The 27,720-nt window shown below is 43.2% G+C and overlaps 1 protein-coding gene across 1 annotated transcript; it reads right to left on the bottom strand.

Moving 5' to 3' along the window:
- Nucleotides 1-502: 502 nt before the first annotated feature.
- atp2a1 (ATPase sarcoplasmic/endoplasmic reticulum Ca2+ transporting 1) lies at nt 503-26,329 on the bottom strand. Its single transcript, XM_080775325.1, has 25 exons — nt 26,180-26,329; nt 25,907-26,043; nt 23,847-23,864; nt 22,930-23,012; nt 18,639-18,743; nt 15,330-15,468; nt 14,467-14,547; nt 13,338-13,423; nt 12,756-12,911; nt 12,174-12,315; nt 11,618-11,784; nt 11,232-11,320; nt 10,813-10,915; nt 9,962-10,093; nt 9,612-9,740; nt 8,974-9,192; nt 7,701-7,812; nt 6,202-6,425; nt 5,198-5,418; nt 4,580-4,782; nt 4,063-4,148; nt 3,519-3,652; nt 2,397-2,514; nt 1,669-1,786; nt 503-793 (listed from the first exon to the last, which is right to left on the bottom strand). The coding sequence occupies exons 2-25, from the start codon at nt 26,022-26,024 to the stop codon at nt 783-785; spliced, it is 2,994 nt and encodes a 997-aa protein (XP_080631451.1). The 5' UTR covers nt 26,025-26,043; nt 26,180-26,329; the 3' UTR covers nt 503-782.
- Nucleotides 26,330-27,720: the final 1,391 nt, after the last annotated feature.

Genomic DNA, 27,720 nt, shown 5'->3' with positions numbered 1-27,720 from the left:
CAAAGATGCCACGTCATGTATTTTACATGCCTGTGATATGGCAGAAGTAAAGTGTTCTGCGAAATTGTCCATTATCTAGTTTTTAATCAATAATCAGTGTTAGAAAAGTACTGGTGCTACATTCCTCCGAGCCGAGGTGGGGAATGCGCAGGATTTGCGGAAACCGGAAAGGCTGGGTGGTGACGCGCTGCACATGGGGAGTGGGGAGTGGACTTTGGGAGTTTGGGGAGGGGCGGGCGGAGTTTGGAGGGCAGGCAGTGGGCGTGGTTTTCTGGTGCAACTAAAAACAAAATCATTACAAAAGTATATTATTTATATAAATTATTTTAAGACTAGAATCAAACCATCCACGATCCTGCTGAACCATGACCATAGAACCTTTGATTCTGTAGGGGGGAGAGAAAACCGAAGGATATTTATTAAATTGGTCAATGTGACAATGTAGAAAGATATTATATCGTATGACAAACCGGGGGAAAACACTACAAAAACGTTTGACAATTTTCTCTTTAATACATATCTTTTATTCTTTAAGAATAGAATCATGACAGAATACGTTTTAAAACGCTCACCTATATATTAACTTCAGTACGTACACAGAAAGAAAAATACTATGCAGCTCCTTTTTTGTTTTTTCTGATAGCTTATGAATTTTGCTCTTTTATTTTTTTACATTCACTTTTGAGTGCCTGCTGTCTCACTCATTCACTTTCAACAAATGTTTCGACGTCTTAATTTATGTGTCTTCGTTGGTTTCGTCAGCCCTCAACAGCTTGTTGCCTCTAGACTTTCCCTGAAAGAGTAAGACAAACCGTCATCAGTTGTACAGTAATGACAGGAAGGGTAGCATTGTGGTCGACCACTTATACCCCATGTGGTGGAGTGGTGTCGCTCAGGGCTATAGCCTAGTGTATTTTCTGTTATTGTAGGAAAGCTTTTGCTGAAAATAGTTGATCGATGGCACTGTGACGTGTTGTGAGCTTATATATAACTGATCCTCCTCACTAATCCTCAATATAAGATGGCACCAATTCTGTCTACTCGCTCAAAGGCAACATTTCTGTCTACTTGTTAGTAGGCAGAAATGGTGCCATTGTACCTGTATAGTGCACAACAATAGATCACTAAACCTAACCATGAAACCATTGATACTGACCATGATACGGGCATAATATTGACCATGATACTATTACTGACATTAATGATACTGACATGATGTGGTGGTGGTACGACACCACATTGGATAGGGGACACTGGCCACATACAGTGATATTTTGAACAGACTCATTAAACTTTATCAGGGAAATAAATAGTCTTCTTTAATCTGGTCAATCAACAAATGGCTTGTTTTGCAATTTGTGTGATTCCCACTGAAGTAAAGTGCTATCAGACACTGTGAGCTAGTGTAATAGCATTCAACACTAAACTTGCAAAACAAGTTTGGTTTAACAAAGCAGCTACTGCAGAAACATGTATTTTTTGGGCGAAAAAAGAAGGCAAAAAAAGAAGAAACGTCAAAATCTTTCCTTAAGCGGTTTCATTCTTAGGTTTGTAAAAAGTTATGGAATAATATACCACCAAGAAAATCCTTGAAAAGGCCATTCACACTATGCACCCCATGCAAATGTGACTCCTAATTCTTCAATAAGGATTCATTATTAAACTCACCCTCCAGATATGTGCGTGCCACAAACTTGAGCACCTCGTCAATGAGGATGACTGGGAAGGACAGCTTGAGGACCATCATCCACTGTTCCACATTTAGATGTTTGAGCTTAAATATCATCTGCAGGAGAGAATACATCAAACATTATGGTATCTACAGGAGACAGAAGTATGCATGAAGAAAATGGTGTATGGCCAAGTCCTACTGTGTGATTTGTGAAACATTATATAAGGAGCACCCCCCCCCCCCCCCAACACACCCACTAGCGCTGAATCCTAAACAATGAATACAATATGTAAAATTATGTTTTAGTAATATGTTTCTTGCTGTTCTACGTACTGCCAACCAGGTGAAGAAATCACAGATTGAGGCCTTTACCTTTGCTTTTATATATGCAATATCCAAGATAATTAGGATTTATGGAAAATACTTCTGAACATATTAACAAAATCCTTTCAGATGGGGATCAGTAGCCAAATACATAATCAATTTGGGGGCCATTGGCATGAAAATCTTTGAGAGAACCAATCAATGAATGAACAGACAGACAGACAGACAGACAGACAGACAGACAGACAGACAGACAGACAGTCAGTCAGACAGACAGACAGACAGACAGACAGACAGACAGACAGACAGAGAGGGAGAGTATGATGCACAGTAGTCAAGGGAGGTGAATGATGTCTGGAGGACAGTGTGGCTGCAGTGCAGCTCAGGAGGACAGACTCACGGGCAAGGGGTCGACGTAGATGATCATGAAGTGGAGGGACATGGAGAGTGTCATGGCACCCACCAGCCAGGGGTTGCTCCATGGGGGCATGCGCAAAAGGGACTGGTTCTCTGACAAGCTGGGGCAAGGGTTGGTGGCAGGGGAGAGGGGGTACGTTAGATATTATTGTATATTGCAAAGTAAGGCTGTAATTACACTTGTGTCGCACAAGAACATCAAAAGTAGTCTGCAAGCTAGAAGTGTGGCACAAATCGACACGTTAGATTGTGCATTACATTCACCCATTCACACACCGATGGCGACGGAAACCATGCAAGGCACCAACCAGCACATCAGGAGCAATTAGGGGTTCAGAGTCTTGCTCAAGGACACTTCGATACTAACTCTGGGGGAGCCCGGGTTTGAATTGGCAACCTTGTGGTTACCACCGTCAGCCACTCTACTCCTGAGCCAACGCCCGCCCGCTCGCGCGTGCACGTGCATGCGTGCGTGCGTGCATATTCTGGGGGAGAATACATGATTGCATCATGAACCACATCAACCCTGTTCTGGAAGGGAACATTACCCAAAAAGGCCAAAATAGATCTACAAGCTCACTGCATTGCAATGCATTATGAGCTTGTACAGTAGAGAGTTGGGTGTAGAGTGAAATGTTACAGAGCCGACCCTATATTGTGACAGCTGAAGATGACATGGGCGAGTGACTATAAACCAAGGAATCATGGGTTTTTTAACATTTTTGAAAAAAAAATTAAGTGTGAGAACTACTGATTCAGATGGCATTTTGTACAATGGGCATCATATCAATAGTATTTCATATCTAGCCCACTGACTACAGCTTTTCAAAATAAATATGTGTTCTCCGAGAAAGTCATTCTTTTTCCCCCTCCATTCAACACAGTTTTTTCAACTCCAACATATTTCTAAAGTATTCCATGAACAAAATCAAAACCTAATAATTTCCATGAATAGAATAAACAAAAATACAACACACAGTTTAAAAAGTAGTGAAAATACCAGATCTGCTATTTTCACAAAATGTCTAGTTTCTCTTTTGGGTCTCTTGGCTACAAAGGTTTGGCAAGCGCTGGTGTAACGTTCTGGCCAGGCCAGTAGACAGACCTGTTGAGAGCGTTGCACATCTCGATGGTGACCAGCACAGACAGGGCCATGGTCATGGGCGGGCAGGCTTCAAACACCTCACACTGAATGCCCGCAAAGTCCTCGTTGTCCTCAGTGCACTGCATGAAGTGAGACTGACAGGGAGCATGGAAACAAGTCACCTGGTGTATGAACTACCATATGTCCACCACAAGACATTCTCAGAAAACTCACATGCTTAATTTGAACTTGTATGTTTGTATGTATTATTACAATTTTTAAGTAATCTTCTGCACAATGCACAATGAAATGGACGGTTCCCAGAGTTTATCCTATCGATTCCCACTGAACTTCATGATAACTACTTTGTATATATGTGATGTATGCATGTCCTGCCGTTGGTGTGTGTGTGTGTGTGTGTGTGTGTGTGTGTGTGTGTGTGTGTGTGTGTGTGTGTGTGTGTGTCTGTAGGTTGCAATGCTCCAGACTCAAGTTCAGTGTGTGTTTAAGGCAACTGAAAGCAATGATGTGTAAATAGACTGCAGAGAGTTAGGTGAACACTAACCAGCTGGTAGAAGGACACCATGGGGCCTTCATCACAATAGATGAACCACCAGGCAGCGGCTGCCACGGTCGCAGCGCCCACATAACCTGAAGAAATCATCAAGATGTCATTGCTGTCAGGCCAGAAACCTCTTATCTCCATATTTAAATCAATGCCCTACTTCAGCACACTACACAGCATCACACACAAAAGCATCAGATAGCAGATAGTAGATCTGCTACTTTTGCTGTCGTTTGAATTTGAATACCGGTACATGCATCACATAAGCCCTGTTTTATACGTCGTCGCACTGCAGTGTCATGCCAAAACAGTGAAAATAGCAGATCTTGTGAGCTTGTAGATCTGCTATTTTCACTATTTTTTGGAAAGTTTGTGAACGTTTTCGCCTTTAATTGACCCCAAAATAGGGATCGATTATTCATTTTCATTCTACTAAATTACCGAATGAAAGAATATTCTTTTATGATCGATTAAATGGATTGGTTGGATTGAACTGTACCTATATAGGTATACATACCTCCAATGGCCATGTATCTGAAGAAGAGCCAGCCAGAGATGAGAGGCTCCTTGGGGGAGCGGGGGGCCTTGCCCATGATGTCCAGGTCGGGGGGGTTGAAGCCCAGCGCGGTGGCAGGCAGACCGTCCGTCACCAGGTTCACCCACAGCAGCTGGACGGGGATCAGAGCCTCAGGGAGACCCAGCGCAGCTGTAAGGAAGATGCTGAGAGAGAGAGAGAGAGGCAGAGATGTTTTTTTTCTCAATTTTGCCCATATATTTTACAGGAAAAAAAGCAATCCTTCATAGTCCCATCTATTTTTTTTAACACATCCGAGTCCCTCATTGTTTCATAGTATCTATATATTAAACACTCCAACAAAATTCTTAAATTCCTCCATCCATTTTGTCTTTCCTACTTACTGTAGATAAATGGTCAATTTCCTTGCCCAAAAAGGAAATTCAGCTTCAGCAATCTACCTTTTTCCCATACATAAAACCAGTATTTCTACATTGCAGTATTGAAACATTTACACAGTACACAGGTTTTTTTTTAAACCCGTGTACTTTTTCCCCCTGAAAAGTCTTGTTTAGTTCATAAGGTTTCCACCCTGACAGAGACCACCTTTATGACACTCACCAGACCACCTCGCCCACGTTGGAGGAGATGAGGTAGCGGATGAACTGTTTCATGTTGTTGTAGATGGCCCTGCCCTCCTCCACGGCCGACACGATGGAAGCAAAGTTGTCGTCAGCCAGGACCATCTCAGAGGCAGACTTGGCAACGGCAGTGCCAGAGCCCATGGCGATGCCAATCTCAGCCTTCTTCAAGGCTGGGGCATCGTTCACTCCGTCTCCGGTCTGGAGGGAGGGAGGAGGGGGCATTAGAAGAGTGATGCTAACACATTACATCAGTAGTGGAAAGTAACTAAGTACATTTACTTAAGTACTGTGCTTAAGTACAATTAATTAGTAATATTTTACAATATAGTTGTTTTGTTTTCTACTTTTGACGTAAAAATGGTCTCATAATTAGTTTTTCATTTTAGAGGTATTAAAAAGGTACTTAAATTGTCACTTCAGAAATGGGCAGAAACCCTGTTACAAATACTGTATGTTGGTTTGTTTACTGTTGAGTGAGAAAACAATGTTGCACTGACAATCTGGGGACCGCACAACATAATGTGGGGACCCCCAGGTTGAGTAATACAAAGTACTTAGTGTACCACTGTAGTACAGACTAGTACTTAATGTAGCGCTGACATACACATTTGTGTATGTCACTTGAACCCAAGTGGTATGAAGCTAGCATTAGAGTAAATCATGAAAGACTAATGGAACCCCCTGCCTGCTGCATGCAGGAAGGCTCCAGTACAGTCCTGTCTGCTGCCTGCAGGAAGGCTCCAGTACAGTCCTGTCTGCTGCATGCAGGAAGGCTCCAGTACAGTCCTGTCTGCTGCATGCAGGAAGGCTCCAGTACAGTCCTGTCTGCATGCTGCATGCAGGAAGGCTCCAGTACAGTCCTGTCTGCTGCATGCAGGAAGGCTCCAGTACAGTCCTGTCTGCTGCATGCAGGAAGGCTAGTACAGTCCTGTCTGCTGCATGCAGGAAGGCTCCAGTACAGTCCTGTCTGATTCCTCTCACCATGGCGGTGATCTCGTCGAAGCCCTGCAGGAACTCCACGATCTTGGACTTGTGGGACGGCTCCACGCGGGCATAGCAGCACGCCCTCTGCACTGCCTTCTTCTGCTCGCTCAGGGTCAGGTCGTCGAACTCGCGGCCAGTGTAGGCCTTGCCCGTGACGTCCTCGTCCTCGCCGAAGATGCCGATGCGACGGCAGATGGCCACGGCTGTGCCCTTGTTGTCGCCTGCATGGTGGGAGACAACAACAGAAACAAGACTTTAGGTTTTGTTGTCTCAACTTCAGTCAGTAGTGGAAAAAGGGCTCACATTTTTTGCTTAAGTAAAAGTATCAATACTGCAACGTAGAAATACTATATTACAAGTTAAAGTTAAAGTTAAAAACGTACTTCAATAAAAGTACAAAAGTTTTGGTATAAAAATCTACTAAAAGTAGAAAGTATTCATTATGCAGAATGCTCCATTATACATATTTTCAAACATAAATTCTATAAAAATACCATATACTTTAATTATATAAAAATAGCAGATGGCCTTATATTAAACCAAACTGGGGGTCCTTGAAATGAAAAGGCTAAAAGAGAAGAGAAAGGATGTGACCACTGCAGGTTAGTGGTACCTGCTCTGGGACACATTGCGATGGCATGCACTGTGGTTTGTGGACAGTGGTCCTCAAACTTTTTTGACTCGGGACACCCCTGTACATCACCTTTTCATCCACACAGCACACCTGAATTGCATTGTTTGTATTTGAATCTTATGTCATTTTATGGTACGTTAATATGCAAATCTTTCCCCCCAAGATATGTCACGGAGGAAAACTTGAGAGAATATGAGTTTCCATTAAGACAGAATATTAGATTCCATGCATTGGGACAGACTGTGCAACTCAGGTGTGTTTTATCAAGTCCAGACTAGGTCTAAAGGCCTATTCATACTCCAGTTTTAAGTGATAAGGTGACAACCGAAAACTACAACATGACACGCCGCGGTGGTAAGCGACTCACCGCTCACCCAAACAGAGCTGCGGTGGTAAGCGACTCAACACTCATCCAAACACATATCTGGGTTTTTTTACTAATAAAAAAAAAAGAAAAAATGGAGTATGAATAGGCCTTGCCTGTCATAATTCGACCCCCCAGTATTAGGATGTATTAGGATGTTGATATTCATTCATCAGCCAACACTCATCAGCCACTGACAGGTAGTACCCCCCCCCCCCCCCCCCCTCTTTTGATTTACATCAAAAGGGCATGTGAGCTGAAACCCACAATTCAACATTTTGTTTTTAAGATGTTGATATTCATTTTGTATTCATCCTCAGGACCCCAAATCACACCTTGGAAAGCATGAGTGTTTATTTCAAACAAAGTGTCTTTTGACTGGGGCCTGGGGAGGACATATAGAGGACATATAGGGCCTTAGTTCTTGCTTAATGTAAGTCGCTCTGGATTAAGAGCGTCTGCTAAATGCCTAAATTGTAAATTGTAAATTGTACTGACCGGTGATCATGATGACCCGGATGCCAGCAGCCCTGCACAGCACGATGGAGCCCATCACCTCCTTGCGAGGAGGGTCCAGCATGCCCACACAGCCCACGAAGGTCATGTCAGTCTGGAAGACACAAGCAGGAGAACATGTAGGGCAGTGGGGGGGAAGGAGTACACACACTGTTTAAAGTATCAATACCGCAATGCAGAACATTTTCAATACCTTTACTTCTGCTCCACTAGGCTACATCAGAGGCAAATATCATACACATTTGACAACTTTAGTTACCATTTACATTGTAGATTTTGATTGTCATTACAAAACATACATACCACTTCAGCTGTATACATTTTGGCATCATCAAAATCAAGCTATACACTTAGATCAACATCATAATGGTGATCTTGAAATCACATTTTGAACTGCATGGGACATTCTGCACAATGAGTACTCTTACTTTTGGTATACTTTAACTATATCTTGATGCCTAATGCCTATACTTCTAGTACTTTTACTCAAGTGAAGTTTGAATACGGGACTTCTACTTGTAACAGGGTGCGTTTTCGCATTTTTAATTCACTAATAAATTAATTATTAATCATTAATGTGTAAAAGCTTCGTTAAGACCTCCATATTATGGTCAATGCCTGTGTGAAAAGTGGGAGTGATTGGTGCAGGCAGCGAGGAGATGGTGGTGTTTCTGACAGACACACACACATTCAGACAGAGTCAGAATTATAGTATGATGATGAAGATGACGATAAAACATGTCTGGTAATGCTTTCAGCGCCCTCTGGTGGACAGAGGAGTCAGAGTAAATAGGGCTGAAGTGGTTAGTGTATGTTTTGTAATAATAATCCAAATCTACAAAGTATATCATATAATTGGTCCGACTCCTCACCAATGTTCACCATTTTTTATACTCAGTCTGTGTCTCATAGGAGGACTGTGGGCAGTTAAAAAACCGATCCACCAGTGACATCATGATTAGGCAGATTTTTTAACAAGATTTTAAAATATATATATTTAGATTTTTATTATCGTGAGAACGATGCCTTCCATTTTTGCATTGCAACTTTTCAGGAATAGAAAGCCTGCAGTTTCTATTAGCCTGGATTCCCCATCGATGATGTCACTGGTGGACGGGTTTCTGAACTGCCCACAGCCCTTCCATGAGACACAGACCGAGTAGAACATTAGTGAGGACCAATTATATGAAGATAGGTGGTGAAGTGGTCCGACGGTGTCCTACGTCCTCTGCCACTCCCCGGCCACTCTGCTCACCTCGTAGTCGATGAACTTGGTGAAGTCCTCCAGGTTCATCTCCTCCCTCCTCAGAGGAGAGTCGCGCGTGGCGAGGGCCAGGCAGCGCAACGTGTCGCGGCCCGTGCCCCACTCCTTGATGACCGCCAGGAGTTTGTCCTTGACGGGGCCGGTCAGGGGTACGCGGGTGGAACCCACGCGCACGTAGGCACATCGGTCGATCACGCCTTCTGGAGCTCCCTGGGGAGAAAACAACAACAATAACAAAAGGTGACCCATCATCTCTAATCCATCCATCCACTCGATATTTGGTTTTGTGTGTTTTCTGATGTTCGGCAGGACATGCGTCCGTCTGTAGACAGTGATTTTCAACCTTATTCTTTCATTTATTTGTGGGCAACTTTCACTTCGTGTCCGTTCGCAAGACCATTTTGGTTTTCAAAGTGGGGTCCCCCAGCAAAAGTAGTTATCATCACGATCATTTTAACCACTCTATCCATTTATAATTATGTTGGTCATTCAAAAATAGCAGATCTACAAGCTCGCAGCAGGTTTGTGAGCTTGTACATCCGCACGCACACACACACACACACACACACACACACACACACACACACACACACACACACACACACACACACACACAAGCTCAATCTGACCTTGACAAACATCTTGTTTCCCACTGGGGCCTTGGCTGCAGACTTGGCGGGGCTGCAGTACACCGACATGGACTTCCTGTCCCTGGAGAACTCCAGGGTGAATTCCTTCTTCATCAGCTGCTTAACCACCTGTGAGGTTATAGAGGGGGGGGGGTGAGACCACTGTGGCTCCGTAAAAAGGACTTCACACCTGACCAGTGTTGATTTTCACAGCAAATGTAGTTTGTAGTTTTAGTCATGGTCTTTGAATATTTAGGTTTAGTCGAATTTGACAAAATCATGCTTTCTCTGGATGGAAATCTGCCCTGCATGACAACACCTCTTGGCATTCTCCTGCGTGGTGGACTGACCGTGCAGCAGGCGTTGGCCCTCTCCACCTTGGACAAGCCCCTCACTTCTGAGTTGAACACGTTCATCTTCTCCACCAGGCAGCTCAGAGCGGTCTCTGTGGCCTCACCCACCTTCTCATAGATGCCCTTAGACTACACCGGTCAGGGGGAGGGAGAGAGAGAGAGAGAGGGAGAGAAATAGATATACATAAGGGTGGTGGCATTCAACAATGCAAGAGTGATTTTTTTCCTCTTTTATTTGTCTCTTTACATCATGTCACAAAAAAGACAAATGTTTTGGCTATCCACTATCCAGCCTTTGTCAGTATTCACTATTCGGAATTGGAAGTGTCTGCTTCCTTTTGAAGAGGAGGTGACAGTGTGCAGGTGCACACCATCACTGCTAATCACGTCACGTGAATGACACATCACACAATGTTGCAAATTTTGCATGTTTGACAAACGGTGGGCAGATAAAATACGTCTACATATACAGGAGTAGTTCACCCCCCCCCCCCCAAATGACTTATTTTATATCAATTACACGCCCCATGAAGGCTTGAATTAATTCATGGATATTTTGTTTTTGTTTTGTCGCATTCCTGCGCCAATAATTTGATGGTCGCTCAATAGGAGATAGGAGTCAGTAAGAGTTCGGTTGAGTGTCCCGCCAGTCATCCATTGGCTATTGGCTTAGGAATGAAAACAAAACATGGTGAATGGTGTGTGTGTGTGTGTGTGTGTGTGTGTGTGTGTGTGTGTGTGTGTGTGTGTGTGTGTGTGTGTGTGTGTGTGTGTGTGTGTGTGTGTGTGTGTGCGCGCGCACACGTGCGTGCGTGCGCGCGCACACGTGCGTGCATGCGTGCACTGACCTCGTTGTAGTCCAGAGAGGAGTCATTGCACAGAGCGCAGATGGTGGCCAGCTCCACCAGGCCATCATACTGGCCACACTTCACAGAGCCTCCGTTCTTGGTGCTGAGAGGACGACAGTGACCAGTCAGAGTGGTCAGTGTGGATGATGATGATCATGATCAGTCGACCACTTAAACCCTTATACTTGGCTGACCCCGAGTCCCTCAGGGCTCTATATGAGAGACCTCTCTGTTCTCGCTCTACATGAACTCATTAAGACCATAGGCCGAATCTAAAAATGCCTTCTAAATCCCGACAGTTTTATGAATGTTGCTATCAGTTGTGCTCAAACCTTTTTCATGTTAAGGACCCCCAAAATGATTATGTATTTAGTCAACAGTGTGTGTGTGTGCGTGCGTGCGTGCAGTTCAAAACCTACACTTCTCCCTCGGGGGTGTACTTGGAGCCAGAGATGTCAAACTGTCCCAGACTGACGCTGTCGCCATCCACTTTGTCAATGATGAACATCTGCAGTGACCATACAAAGACAACTTCCTTTTATTTAACCATAATTCAAATATCGATTGTCTATAATGACATGACCAAAATAGGGACACCAGGTTAAGTGGTTAAAAATCAGAAAGGTAAAGAAGGAAAACGATATGCACATCCCAGTTTCAGAATACGGTGCTGGACCCAAAAAAATTGAAGAAAAAAGTGGAATGTCCGCACACGATATAGTTCTGCTCCCCGTCTTTTTAATTTCAATCTAAATACAACAACGTTTCGCCCCTCCGGGCTTGGTGGTGAGCACGCCACTCTTACCTTGGTGACACACATCTGGTTGGTGGTGAGCGTGCCAGTCTTGTCAGAGCAGATGACCGAGGTGCAGCCCAGCGTCTCCACGGATGGCAGACTCCTCACGATGGCGTTCTTCTTGGCCATGCGGCGGGTTCCCAGGGCCAGGCAGGTGGTGATGACGGCAGGCAGACCTGACACAAGAAGAGAGCTCAGTCAGGGTTAGAGCAGTGGGTCTCAGCCAGGACACAAGTCCCACGACCCCCCCCCCCCCCCCCCAAAAAAAAAACATATTTTCTATTCCTGAAAGGTTAGCATGCTATTAATGGAAGCCATTGTTCTTGGGTTGACTTTAACTTATTTAACTTAAGCCCTATGTTATACTTATACTACAACAGCGTCATACCAAAATAGCTGATCTACATTGCGTGACGCATTGTGAGCTCATAGATCTTCTATTTTCACCGGTTTAGACGTTTTCTGATCTCCCTAAAATAGGGATACTGATTATGAATCGATTATTTTACTAAATTATTAATTTCTTTCTATAATGAATGAAATTGGTTAACCAACCGGGCCCTACCCTCGGGGATGGCGGCCACAGCCAAGGCCACAGCGATCTTGAAGTAGTAAATGGCACCACGGAACCAGGAGCCACCGTGCACCGGGTCGTTGAAGTGACCGATGTTGATCATCCACACGGCCACACAGATGAGGGAGATGACCTGCACACACACAACCACAGGCCTGAGGATGCACTTGTCAGGAGACCAAAGGGGAGGCCAATTATCACTTCTCCCTTATAGGTGACACCACCCACCCTCCCTCTTTACCCCCATCCCCCCCTTTTCTTCTACTCTGTACATATAGCATTTTATATTTGCGAGGATATTGATTTTTGGTGTAATGTTGATGAATTGAATACATGGGACCTCAATGGAAACAAGTCCACAAGGACCTTTTTGTGTATTAATCCTTTTAGACCAAGTGTATGACAGCTCTCGTGCAGTTTGCATTTCTGTCTAATAAAGTATTAAATCAATCAATCATGCATTTATATCGTCTCGTCTCTCGTCCCAGCATGTGATGCATGTTTGACCCATCGATATGACAGCGTATGTTTGGCTCGTATTGTGTATTTGTCTCTCGTGTCCCTCAGGCACACCTTGGAGAGCTGCTCTCCGAACTCGTCCAGTTTCTGCTGCAGAGGGGTCTTCTCCTGCTCCGTGGCCGCCATCTGGTCACGGATCTTGCCAATCTCCGTGCCGACGCCGGTCGCCACGGCGATGCCAGTCGCCCTGCCAGAAGCGACGTTGGTTCCCTTGGAAGGAGGAGGCGGTGTGGTTAACAGAAGGAGGAGGCGGTGTGGTTAACACTTTGTTCCAGAGAGTTCCCCAGCTAAAGTAGTTAATCCAGCATCACAAATCATTTCAACCACTTTAATCCATTTATACGTTGGCTATTCAAAAGTAGCAGATCCGCAGTTTGAGAACCACTGGGCTGGAGAATGAGTGGTAACAAAAGGAGGGTCCATGTTGGTTAGTCATATACTGACAGTCCGAAAGGCATTAGTCCGACAACACCACCGGCCGTCACTCCAGACATGCGTCGCTGGTTAAAACTCACCCGTGGCAGGTTAAAACTAATCCATGGCTTCCTGTGAGGTTAGGTTTAGGGTTGGGTTTTGGGTATAGTGTAGGACTCATGACTGTAGGTAAGTAAGCAAGTAAGTGTGTGGTGGACTCACAGAGAACAGCATGTTCTTCTTGTCCTGGTTGACGGCTCGGGGGTCTGGGACAGGGTCTGTGTGTTTGATCACACTGACAGACTCACCTGTAGAGGAGACACCATGAGACACCATTATCGCCTATGTCCGGTGGAAACCTCATATGTCCAAGAAACTGTTGCTTTTCAGCATTCAAATTCAAAAAGTATATCTACAAGCTCAAAAGTTTCGAGCTTGCGGTATCAGCTAATTTTGGCGCTTTTGTGTGACGCTGTGTAGTGTGATTAACTATTTATGTTGTTTTGTGTCATTTCTCTCCATGCTGCATGTCATGTAATTGCTCAAAACCGACAGGGGTTCGAGTGTTGACCGTCTCCAAAAACCCTGCATATTCCATGGCATGTCATAGCAACAAATATATCGTCTCTGTCGGGTGGAAACCTCATTATGTCAAATTGAAAAATAGCTAAAGTTTGCTATTGCTTGCTTTTGTGCGACGTGTTAGTGTAGTCTGATCAAGTGGGCATTAATGTTCGAAAAAAAAGAAGGAAAAAAAGTTAGTATGATGGAGAATTGGAGATAAGAGGTTTCTGAACCCCTGCCCCCAGATTATTGAAGTATCACTATCATCATCAGCACAGTACACCAGTCTACTATACTTAAAACAATGTTGAGGTAGTTTTACTTTACCTTCTGGAGTACTTCCAATTGTAAGTACTTTTACTTCTACTCCACTATATATATCAGAAGTAAATATTGTTACTTTGTAGATTTGGATTATTATTACAAAACCTACATTAACCACTTCAGCCCTATATACATTTTGACCATTTGAAAATACCTGATCTACAAGCGATGTGACACATTGTGAGCTTGTAGATCTGCTATTTTCAAAATATGTCTTTATACTTTTTATTCATTTAGAAAACTTCTGAAACGTGACATTTTGCATAATGACTACTTTCTACTTGTGGTACTTTTAAGTACATTTCGATACCAATGCTTTTAACTCAAGTACATTTCGGCTTCCTACTTGTAACAGAGTGCTTCTACACTGCAGTATTGATACTTTTACTTAAGAATGTGAGTAGTTCTTCCACCAATGATCATTATCATCATCAGCACAGTATATACACAGTGAGACACTCACCAGTGAGGATGGACTGATCGATGCGGAGGGTTGTAGATTTGATAGAGATGAGTCTAATGTCAGCTGGCACTTTGTCACCAACTAGAGAACACGCACGCACGCACGCACACGCACGCACACAGACACACACTTTAACTACTTAAATCTAATTTCAGTCCATTTTCAACGGTACTATGCATTTTTCTTAATGGCAGATTCACAAGCTCATTACGCTTGCAGATTTGCTATTTCTTGCCCCCCAGAATAGGGATGTTGGGGTCCAATTAAACACATTTAAATTTCGAACAACGATGACTACAAGGTATCAAAGAGACAGAATCTCATGATGAAGTGGAGGTGTGTGTGTATGTGTGTGTGTGTGTGTGTGTGTGTGTGTGTGTGTGTGTGTGTGTGTGGGGGGGGGGGGTGCTGAAAGCTGATACCACTTTGAGGGAGACCTTGGGGAAAGTATGAAGTGAAAAGAACAGCTGAACAGTGGAGAGAGAGAGAGAGAGAGAGAGAGAGACAGAAAGAATGAAAGAATGAAAGAATGAAAGTGAGAAAGAAAGATAAGAGAAAGTTAGAAGGACAGACAGACAGACAGACAGACAGACAGACAGACAGACAGACAGACAGACAGACAGACAAGACAGAGATAATCACAGAGATATTACATTTATTTATATACCAGCTTACTTCTTTTTCCTCAGTTTCTCCTCCTCTTACATGAAGTATGTTTGCCATAAAAGGAAGCATGTTCATTCTCAAGGACATTGGATGTGACTCCCACCCCGCCCCCCTCTCTCCCTTCCCCTTGACACACACACACGGACACGCACACACACACACACACACACACACACACACAGACACACAGCTCTTACCAGACACCTCCACCACGTCACCGGGTACGATCTCCCGGGCTTTGATCATCTGCACACTCTTTCTGTCTGCCCGATAAACCTTCCCCATCTCAGGCTCATACTCCTTCAGAGCCTCGATGGCGTCCTCCGCGTTGCGCTCCTGCATGTCACCCACAAAAACAAACACAATGATAATATCGTCACTGTCGTACCAGTAACCACTTATCTCCATATTTTAACTTGTGTTTTTCCGTAAATTAGCGCCCTAGTTGATCACACTAACAGCGTCACACAAACGCATCAAAATTCACCAGCTTGCGGATCTGCTACTTTTTTATTTGAATCCTGAAAAGTAACAGTTTTGGACATATGAGGTTTCCACCCCACAGAGACTAATTCATAACAGACCATGAACAGGTGCGTCGCAATGGGGGGGAAAGTTGGACTACAGTGAATCCTTGTCCTATAGCCCCCAGAATTTGGTGCTACACCCCGACCATGTGTTCCATCTTTGTTCGAGCATAGTTGTGCACAATGTTTATAATTATAAGAATATGTAAGAATTTAGAAACTTGCAAAAAGTATTTACTAAATTATAAGTTGTGATACTGGGACTGCTATGTTTGGCCATAGCATTGGTGACCACAGACATGATGATGATGATGATACTTTATTGAATTATAAAGTATCGTGGAGTGTACCTGGTCTGAATTAGCACCCTTTGCAGAGTGTGTTAACCCTGATGCAAGTCGTGGGTGACCTAAGGAAAGGGCATATATTTAAATCCTTAGATCCACCTTTGTGGCACCTTCCTAGGGACAGATGAGAAAGCGCTTTCGGTGGTGCACTCCAAACAGACCCATGTTGATTGAACTATACTGTTAGTATGTTCATGAGAGGATGAAGACAAAGTTGCATACGCTCAACAACAATCAACAATATTCAAAGCCCTCCGGTGAACATTTGACCAGAGATTTGTACCTTTCAAAAAGAGATGACATTTTTGCCCGACAGCGACAATTATGGTTATAAGGGCAGTTCAAACCCAGTAGAAAAACTAAAAGTCAGTCCACACCACAACTGTAGCAAATGTTGAACGATTTAGATAGTTATAGCATATGGAGAGTGAGATAATGGTTTCTGCCTGACAGCAGTGATAACTATAATGATAACTTTGTGTTTTTCTCTAAATGAACACCTTACTCAAATTATAGAAGATTCACAAGCTAGAAACATTCATCCAAAAACTGCACGAAAACATCAAAAATACTTAAAGGAACACTTCACCCCTTTTTCTCTTCAAAGAGTTGTTATTGTTGATTGTTGTGCGATTCTTTCTTGCAATTTTCTTGTAAAGTGTGCCCGAGGACCCCCTTGAAAACGAGTTGCTGCAACTTCAAGGGGCTTATCCTCTAGTGAAATTTCAAATAGTGCTGTGGACAGTTCAGAAACCTGCCTACTAGTGACATCATCAGTAGGCAGGTTTGGTCATTTCAAACAAGCTTATTTCAATGTTTCTTATAGGCGGTTCCAGGGGAACAGCTCAGCTGAGCACCAGCTCAGTGGCCTTTGTGGTTAGAGTGTGACTGGGAGGTTGGGGGTTCAATCCCTGACCCCTGATCGGGTCATACCAAAGACTCTGAAAAAATGGGACCCAATGCCCCCCTGCTTGGCACTCAGCATCAAGGGTTGGATTGGGGTAAGTCCCTGCATCATACAAGGGTCATGTCCAGGGGGTGTACTTGTACATCAAGCTGTCTCACGCTACAGGAGATAGGCTCCTGCCCTATGGGCCTCATGGCTCGGCAAGTCTTACTTACTTCCAGGGGGTCCCCAGCAAAAGTAGTTACCAGTAAGACGCGCAAACGCGGGAAGCGAACGCAGCTCGTACATAATTTGGGTTTTGGACGTATAGCTGCTTTGGGGACTCCTTATATGGTTATGGCTGAGTCATGGTGACACAAATCACTCAGCTCCATATATGGGCACAAAAGCGGGACAGACAGACAGACAGACAGACAGACAGACAGACATGATCTGCTAGGTCTCATAGTAAGTGCTCACTGCGTTCGCAAATACAGCATCACAAGATTCACAACCATTTTAACCACTTTTTTTACCTACAACCTCCACCTATCACAACCACCACAACCTCCACCTATCACAACCACCACAACCTCCACCTATCACAACCACCACAACCTCCACCTATCACAACCACCACAACCTCCACCTATCACAACCACCACAACCTCCACCTATCACAACCACCACAACCTCCACCTATCACAATCACCACAATCTCCACCTATAACAATTACAATTTACAATTTAGGCATTTAGCAGACGCTCTTAATCCAGAGCGTCTTACATTAAGCAAGAACAAAAAGCATGGGAATACATCACATAAAAAGCATTTATCATGAATGAATGAACATGGAATATCTATATAATGAAACTATACATATAAACTATACATATATACAGTACTATACTATGCTATACATATGTACTATGACGTGCTATGACTGGTACATACAATGCACTTATAGTGCTGTCTACATAACATGCTAAAAGTCTGTATCAAATGCTAAAGGGGTAGGGTAATTAAGTGCTATGAGTCTGAAAAGGTGGGTTTTCAGACTACGGCGGAATATTGGGAGTGATGCTGCAGTTCTGACTGCAATGGGAAGTGCATTCCACAGTTTTGGAGCCAGAAGGGAGAAGAGTTTGGGACGTGTGGAGCGTTGTCCCGGCGTTTTTAGTGAGGGTACTTCCAGCTTCCCTGCGTTGGCTGATCTGAGTGCGTGGGAGGGTTTGTACTGGGTTCAACCTCCACCACAACCTCCACCTATAACAACCACCACAACCTCCACCTATAACAACCACCACCTATAACAACCACCACCTCCACCTCAACCTCCTCACCAGCTTTCCATTCTCCCTCGTACCCCCCATGTGTCAATCCTTGTGCATAGTTTCCAAATGACTGGCACAAGGCTGATATGGTCGCCGTTGACCCCCCCCCCCCACAGCTCTCACCTTTTCACCCCTCCTGGTTGACGTCATCCGACTATTGTGGCTTCCGTAGAACTTGGCGCAATCAGCCCGTGGCTGACATGCAAGATGTTTCACACAGTGTTACTGTGATCCTGAGCCTGGTGCCACCGCATTGTGCTATGATTTATAGCGTGTGTGACTGTTACTAAGAATGAGAGGTCTATTTGCATGTCTGTAAAACTAAAAGACAGCATTTGAGGGGCGGGTGGTATGTGCATGGGTCCTTGTGATGGTGTCAGTGAGCGAGTGAGTGAGTGAGTGAGTGCTTACCTGCCAAACTCCAACCACGGCATTGGCAATGAGGATGAGGAGAATGACTAAAGGCTCGACAAAGGCGGTAACTGTCTCCTCGCCTTCCTCGAACAAAGCTAGCACCTGAGAAAGACAGACATGATAGGATGGTTGTCAAATTGATGCCGTGTTGCCCCCGAATAAATAAACATATAAATAAACAAAAAACAAAAAATAATAATAACTAGAACTGCACTCTGTCAAATGCCTACTTGCTTGATGCACCTAAGTAGGCCATACTAGAGCGCAAGCAGAGCGTGCAAGTACCGTCGACCGCTACAAATTTTCAAATCTCAGCCTCTCTGTGAAAGAACGTTTGCAATATTGATTTGGTTTAGCTATTTCCTACATACCTAGTGTTTGGAGGTAAAAAAGTAATATTTTGAAGTATGGTAAAAGCTTCTACCTATAAAATAAATACAGTCCCATCGATTTAGAAGTGTCCAGGATCCACTTGTAGTTTCTCAAAGAAAAATAAGTCATGGATATCAGATGAAAAAAATATATTATTTATTTTAAACTGTAAATAACATTGCTTTAAATTTACTTAATCTTGCACTATAGTGATATCAATACTAAATCATGGTCTGAGTAATAGGTGTCTCTAACTTCTCTAAATGTTTATAATGGTATATTTATTCAAATATACATGATTTAAAATACTTCCGTAATCTGTAGTTGGATTTGTGATTAATTGTTTAAAGCCTAATCCGGACATAAAGGTGTTTATACTTCCATCTTTTTCATTTTACAGGTAATCATTTAAATCTCCTAGTATCATAATAGAAGATGTCGAAGAGGGTACCTTATCCTACCTACCTATACCTTATCAAGTTTCTGAGAAATGTCCTCAATTTAGAAAGTTTTGTTTTAGGTTATCTGTACACATGAATGATATATAGATATTTTTCTTTTACATGTATGCACACGTGTTCTACTCTTGAATTCTTTCAATGAAAATATCTTCGTTAATAACAAACATCACTGTATTTGTTGTCATTGTAATTTCATATTTATCGTCTCCATTAGAAAACTGTGGTTTTATCTCTTTAAATAGTCCGTCAGAAATAAAATAACTCTTGTCTTCTTCAATCAAATAAAAAAACGTAATGACTTCTTGATTAAATCTCGTTACCTTAATTGTTCCAGTACTATCTGAAACTATCTGAAAGACGTGATGAAGATAGTACCAATGCCAGGGTATAACTGGCTCTCGATGGTGACGTAATAATAATATGTTTCAGTGTCGGGTGGATTAAAGGTAATGCCCCTGGCCTATGTATACATGTATGTAATCACCAATGCCATATCAAGCACAAATGAATCATTACGTCATACGCTGCCACGGGACATACGCGTCGGAGCACCGGACAAACAACATTACTTGCACGCTCTAATAATTAGGGGGAGTCCCCAGCTAAATGTTTTACTATAGGAGCAGTCTGTTTGGGAAAGCTTTAGAACGACGTTGATATGGACACAGATTAGCTGCAGATCAACGGAGCACATAGGTCTTGTTATCCAGAGATTGAATGCACAGGAGCCAGTTTCACCACCTCACACCAAGTTCAAATTTAGCCTATAGTTAGGCCTATAGCTTAAATGGCTTTTAAGTCAAGACTTATGCATTACTTAAGCTAAAAGGCTAAGTTTGAACTTAGTGTGAGGTGGTGCAACTGGCTCCAGATCCCTCACTCTCCACACTCTATCCATCCATCCATCCGGTCTATGTAATTATTATTTTATATCAAATCTTTAAATCTGCACCATATTTTATAGTAATTGACTTGCGGACTTGATTGACCTTTTGACGTCCCTCATTTATTTATTAATATTTATTTCTATTTTCGGGATCAGGGCACCACTTGGAACCCCATGAAAAGCACAGTGCATGCATGTATCCTTGCTTCCAGAGGGACACAGGGCATGTATGTATCCTTGTGTCCAGAGGGACACAGTGCATGCATGCATGTATCCTTGATTCCAGAGGGACACAGGGCATGTATGTATCCTTGTGTCCAGACTCCAGAGGGACACGTAGTGCATGCATATATCCTTGCGTCCAAAGGGACACAGAGTCTCTCCTCCTCCAGGACGGTGAGCATCCCGACCTGTCAACAGGCTGCGATACTGCTATAGAACATTCCATGGGAGTATTCACGCATCCTCTCTCTTAGAAGCCATACAGCACACCCAATCTATTGCTCTCATTTGTCATTGTAACAAACAATGCCATTGTGCAACCCAATCCCTGGCTCTTAATGCACCCCCCCCCCCCAACCACGCACACACACCAGCCATCAAACACAGTGTCTTTCTCTGTCTCTCTGTTGCAGACCATCCATTGTTCTTCCCTGACCTTTGTCTGAGGATACCGTTTCTCATCCCATCGCTTGAGATGTCGTTAAAATAAAGCCCTTTGTTGTGCCAGGGACACGCACACCTGTACAGTACACGCGACCAACACACACAGATTGTGAGCGTATACCGTGTAGATCTGCTATTTTCAGTGCATGACACTGCTGTGCAACTAGAATATAACACCAAAAACAGTAAATTACTCATCTTAACCCAAATGCTCTCCCTTTATTTCTCCCTCTCCCTCTCTGACACACACACACACACACGTGCACACGCACACAACCATCAGGCCTTCTAAGGCCATACTGACAGCTGGAGGGGGAGGCGGCCAGGGGGAAGAGATGAGGGATTAAGACAATGTGTCCAGCATGCCATGTCCACAAAACAGTTTGAGAGAGAGAGAGAGAGAGAGAGAGAGAGAGAGAGAGAGAGAGAGAGAGAGAGAGAGAGAGAGAGACAGAGAGAGGATTCCTTGGGTGAATACAAGCGAGAATTGAATAAGGTGATGTTCTACTACAGTCCATGTGTTGTTATGGCCCTGCAGTGTACAAATACACATCTTCGTTCTGCGTGTGTGTGTGTGTGTGTGTGTGTGTGTGTGTGTGTGTGTGTGTGTGTGTGTGTGTGTGTGTGTGTGTGTGTGTGGGAGCCAGGCCAACCACAACAGCCACTGGGTTCAATAGTGCCCACTAGCACCTTAGTCTGACGTAATTTATGCATCCTGCCTGGCTGGGACACGTTTTCTTCGCCCCATTCTGAATTCCCATAGATGTGTTTGACATTGTGGAAACCGTGTTCCAAAAAATAAACAAATGATCCCGGCGGTTTAACTCGTATAGGAATAACTTGAATTTATATAGCGCCAGTGATGTAAATACAGTAGGTTTTCAATGTAATGGGTCCTGGGACCCAGGGGTGGTCTTTTAGGGTCCCAGGGACATTTTATGAGACCTACTTCAACGACGGCAGAGTATAGTACTGAGTACTATACCCCGAAGGGGGACATGATTGCATCCTTTCTCAATTTAGTGAGTCTAAGGATGCAGGCTATTTGCATCACTGTAGCACCGTTCAAAAACCCAAGGACCCGTTACAGTACAAAAGATAAACAAACAAATTGCCAAAGGCCTGAGTAAACAAATGTCTCTTCAGTGCCGACGGCGAGAAAACACTAATGTTACCGCCGCCAAATTAATAAAATGTTCGCCAGAAACAGACTATCAAATATTGAAAGATATTTTGGGGGCTTTTTCTGCCTTCATTTGATGGGTAAGCTGACATGAAATGGGGGGAGAGAGAGTGAAGTGCAGTAAAGGTCGTCGGGGTCGGGAGTCGAATCCACAATATGCTGTCAGGCTTTAGGCATTAGCCGGACCGCTAGGCTGACCCAGGCCAGACTGTATCAAATATGAGTGACTATCATAAACATTACAGACTTTACATTACAGACATTATGGACTCCTCATGCATAGAAGGAGGCATGAGGTCAGTCCACTGCCCCCCCAGGTTGGCAGAGGAAGTGTAGCGCCCAGGATTACATTAGATAATTGGCACTGGGTGAAAAGAAAAACTGGGTTACAAAATCTTGGGATAAAATTGAAGAAAAAAAAACGGGAAAAAAAACATTACAGAGCAAACTCTGACAATATCACCGGGACTGTTTGCTTATTTAAAAACGGTGGAACTAATTTGACCCTGTTGCTCATTATTACCAATTATAGAAATGTACAGTATGCTATTGTTGTGGAATGGATATAGGATCCGCAGCCCTTTCTGGAGGACTAGTGAAACTGATTATTTTATTATTGTAATAAATGTACAAAACAAAATGATCTCCCTGGGTCTGAAATAAAGATTGATTGATTGATTGATTGATTTATTGATTGATTGATTGATTGGGATAACTCACAAAGGAGATGCAGGCAGCCAGCAGCAGGATTCTGACCAGGAGGTCCTCAAACTGTTCCTGGATCAGTTCCCAGATGCTCTTACCTGGAAATCAATAGATACATTTCATGAATCTGTATAGTCTGATGTTCTGCACAGAGTTATTTAAAGGTTGTAGTTCACCCCAAAAAGACTTATTTTCTGTCAATTACACACCCCATGATGCCTTGAATTCATGTTATTGAATATTATTGGACATTTTTGGCTTCTCCATTCTCCAATCTCCATTGATTTCAAGGCTTCATGGGGTGTGCAATTGATAGAAAATAAGTCATTCTTTGGGTGAAATACTCCTTTAATACTATAACGTAATGACATAACATTATGCTGATTAAACCCCATGTTTAAATGTATTTAAAATGATTTCTAGGCAGCCAAATTGCCCGTCACTATTTTAGAAAGCTTGAGCTAGCAGAGCTAGCTCAGAGATTCTCAAAGCGGGGTCCAGTCAGAAATTATGGGGGACCATGAAATGTAAAAGTGTGAGACTGAGAACCACTGTGTTAGCTAGTAGCATTGTCACTGCTGATTATCAATAGCCTTGGAATCTTTTCTTTACTTTGCTGCAATATGAAGCAGCACAGTGACACATTTACACCTTTTCTTTTTAAGCTCATAATGTCTCTACACTACAAATACGGCCAACATTGTTTGCCTTTTCTAATGTGGAAGCCATATTGTTGACAAAACTGAAGTGAGAAGTCATGGACAGGTGTTATTATAAGCCTGACAGGAAATAATGTTCACCACAGGAAGTAGGGGGACCAGGTGTGTCTGGGCATAACAAATAAACAGAATAAAACAATTGACAGGTTGTGTTAATACATGAATAATGGAGAGACAAAGATAATGGAGAGACAAATATAAGCGTGGACTCACCCTCCTCCGCTGGAAGCTCTGTGAGAGACAAAAGAGAGACAAAGAATATACAGTATGTCCCATTTCACAAGTTCAGATCTTTTGGAATCTATTTTCAAATGGCCGAAATATATATCTGAAGTCCTTAGTGTGTTTTGTAGGCTACTAATTATCAAAATCTACTGTTTTCATATAATTGTAGTGGAGTAAAAGTACAATATTATCCTTTGAGATGTATTGAAGTAAATTAAATTGAAATTTCTAAATACTGAAGAAAGTAACAATACCTGAAAATTGTAGTCAAGTAGAGTACTTGAGTACATGTACTTAGTTAATTTACTCCACTGATTGACTACACAGGTACGTACTGTATGCAGTTTACATGCAGCCACAAAAGGTCGTTTTCTCTTCACTAAAAACTACTGAGTGGGGAAATCATATTTTTGTCAAGTGATATTACCACACAGCACTTCTCCACCAAAGCCTAAAGTATTGATTGATTGATTGATTATTTTATTAGACAATAGAAAATGAAAACAGTACATGGTACAGTCAAAGCACATTGGTCCAAAAGGATAGCACCCGAAGGTTTCCATTCGGGTCCCATGCATTCATTAACAAACAACAATGACAATAATCAAGATATTAGTAGTAGTATGCTTAAGTTTACCATGTGTACAGTATTTGCAGTAGTGTTGATTGATCAGAAAGTGCAGCTTTAATGAATAATTACGAATCCAAAGCCAATGATTTAGTCCCAGGCCTTTTAATAACACGTTTTGACAGCAATATAGTAATTCTAAAGCCTTAAAATACAGGACCTTTTTGTGTTTTCTTTAATAAAACACTGGACTTGTACTTCCAACCACTGATAATATGAATGAACATGCTCTGTAACAACAACAGGAAGATGCATTCTTTTTATATATATATATATATATATATATATATATATATATATATTATTTTATGGAGGGACAGACAGTAGGCTGACAGGAAATGGGGAGAGAGATGGGGTGAAGACATGCAGTAAAGGCCGTCGGGATTGGGAGTCGAACCCGCGGCACACTGCCAGACTGGATTGCCAGCCAAGGTGCCTGGACCACTGAGCCATGGCCCAGGCCAGGAAGATGCATTGTACCCCTCAAATGGTCACTTTTTTTGTTTTACGGACATCCATCCAGTTCATTGCTATAATTTGCATGGAAACTAACAGAGCAACTGAAGTTTCTTGGTAGTTCAACACTGCTAACTGTCTGACCTTTACAATGACCTTATTTGCCATGCCATGTTGTTTGTTTGCCGTCAGCAATCATTTGTCAGTTTAGCAGTGATCTGAAAGTAAAACCATCATCCTTCCCCTTTTTGTTTCTCATCTCCCTTTGCGAGTATTGAGGATTGAACTCGGAACCTTCTCGTTCCAAGACGGCCACTCTACTCCCTGAGTCACTGCCAACCTAAATGTTTTAAAATATGATCAGCTCCTTTGTAATTTTCCTGAATTATGTAAACCGGTATATCTTAAACCTTTGGTCTGCATGAATGCAAAATGCCTTGCAGGTTTTTGTGTGCCCCGTACTGACAATAGTTTCATTACGTCTGGACTGAATGAGACCAAATTGATGTGGCTTCAGGGCTTGTGAGGAGATAAATGCCAGAAACACCAGTAGCTATTGTCCTGGAACCTGAAACTGAGAAACACCTGCTTGACAATCATCACTCCCCGAGAGTGACCTTCAGAGGGTGTCACTTGCACCATCACAAAGTCATGCTCATGCATCAAAATTCCAACTAGCCCACCAAGCCAGAAAATATTTCCCCTTCTAATTCTGACTCACTGCCAGATTGTTCCTGTGTTTGTTTCCATCTTGCTCAACCTCTCCAGCACAGTCTGTCTTTCTTATCTTCCTAAGAAATAGACATTTGATGATTTTCACCTGATGATTTTCACAAAGTATGTCAATCACAATCACAAACATAAACACTATCACACTCAATCCGATAATGCTTCATCCATTGGCTTATCCCATCATCTGTCATCCATCCATCCATCCATCCATCCATCCATCCATCTTCCTCACCGTTATGCCCATACTTTTCCAAGTTCCTCTTGACTTGGTCTTGCGTTAGGCCGGTTTCCTCGCTGACACTAAAGTAGGACAGCACGTCGGACGACTCTTTGGCATGTGCATTCTCCATCCTCGCTGAAAAGGAGAGGCTTCAGAAGAAGGAGAAGAAAAAAAAGGAACAGCACTTTAAAAGACACTTATTCGGTTGGATAACTTCAATATGTCCAGGCCTCTCTCCAGCCCTGTTAAGGGTTAAAACAGAGAAATATAGCTGTGTTTACCCACCACTATGAAGAAGTGTGGGATAGGGATAAAAGCTGGCAACCCCCTGCACACACTCTCACTCTCTCTCTCTCTCTCTCTCTCTCTCTCTCTCTCTCTCTCTCTCTCTCAACCCCCTCTCTCTGCTCTCCTCTCCTCTCTCGGAGCCTTCAGACTGACAGAAAGTGCAACCTGGCAAAGGCTCCTGAAAAGTTTTATACGCCATGAAAACGAGGCCTCATTGGTGCTCGCTCACAATGTGCACTCAGCCCTCATTGGCTGCTAAAAAGTTAGGGAAGGGGCCGGGCGCAGGGATGGCCCCATGTATCAAAGAATAGGCAATGGAGGTAGTGGGTGGGTGTGGGGGGGCTAACCGGGGGAGCAGACGACCGCAGATGGGAACTATGCTGCCTGGCAAGCTGAAAATAAGATGCACACATTGGGGAACATGTAGCACGCTTTGTGGAATGAAGAGCAGGATTTAGGGCTGCTACTGTGAGCATGCATCTGTGTGTGTGTGTGTCAGTGTGTGTGTATAGGCACGTGCACACATAGATATCAAAGACATTGTATGGTGCATGAAAAAAGTATGAGACTGATTAAACATTACTTCTGTGAGAAACTGACCACGGTCTGTACTGTACAGTGGCGTGCAGACATTTAGAGGGGCAGGTGCTCAAGTGAAAAAGGGAACTTTGTGCAGCGCGTGGAACCGGCCGGTTGCCTTAATAGTGTGAGATGTATATATTTAGGGGGAAATTATATATTGGAAGCTTTTTTTTTTTTATCAAGAATTGATAAAAATACAGTGTACACTGTACAAAAAGAAAATATATATACAGTATATCCTTCTAAATCCTGCTGTCCAGAGGGCAATGGTAGGTGGTGCTCTATCTGTCTATCTGTGCACACCACTGGTACTGTAGGTGAGAGGGCATGGAAACCAACGCAAAATAAACATTTGGTGCGCCACTTAGACGTATTGTGAATTGAGGTGTTTGGGGGGGAGGGGGGGGGGGGGGAGACCCCTTGGGGTGCTGCTCAATGCACTCTGAGTCTGAGCAAGGGAGTGAGGAGAAGTCCTCTCTGAGAATTACTACATTATAAGACCTGTGGTCGTGGTCGATTCTGTGATAAAAAAAAGTTCAAAATAGCAGGACGTGCTGCAAGCTTGTATAGTTGCCAATTTTAGATGCTTTGCCGATTTTAATTGGTTAAGACAAATCCTCTTTTCATCACGTCTGACTCAGTGTTTCAGAGATGGCAGCTCTGTTAGACTCTGCACGACAACCAAGAAAAAGCAACCAATGAACCATCTCGCATTATAATAAAAGACAGGGTCTAATAAGCTCTGACAGGGAAGTAGGTCAATCTCTGTAGCTTTAATATTGGTCATGTTTTTCCACATAATCATGTCCCCGACTTTCTATAGTAGTTAATAGTTTTTAGTTTTTCTTAAATGGGGGTCCTTGACATGAAAATGTTTGAGAAGCAGTGCTCAACATGGGGTCCTTAAGGGGTTCCAGGGGGTCCCCAGCTAAATGATTGTGGAACCACTATGGGCC

The sequence above is a fragment of the Protomyctophum bolini genome (assembly GCF_963924005.1).
Source record: "Protomyctophum bolini genome assembly, chromosome: 11".
Classification (NCBI taxonomy): domain Eukaryota; kingdom Metazoa; phylum Chordata; class Actinopteri; order Myctophiformes; family Myctophidae; genus Protomyctophum; species Protomyctophum bolini.
This window is presented reverse-complemented; position numbering and strand designations above follow the sequence as displayed.

Coding starts and splice junctions, on each gene's coding strand:
- atp2a1 (XM_080775325.1), bottom strand. CDS start 26,024: ATGGAGAATGCACATGCCAAAGAGTCGTCCGACGTGCTGTCCTACTTT. Junction 12,912..13,337: donor AGAAGAACATGCTGTTCTCT/GTGAGTCCACCA, acceptor CCTCCTTCCAAG/GGAACCAACGTCGCTTCTGG. Junction 11,785..12,173: donor TGTGGCCGCCATCCCCGAGG/GTAGGGCCCGGT, acceptor TTCTTGTGTCAG/GTCTGCCTGCCGTCATCACC.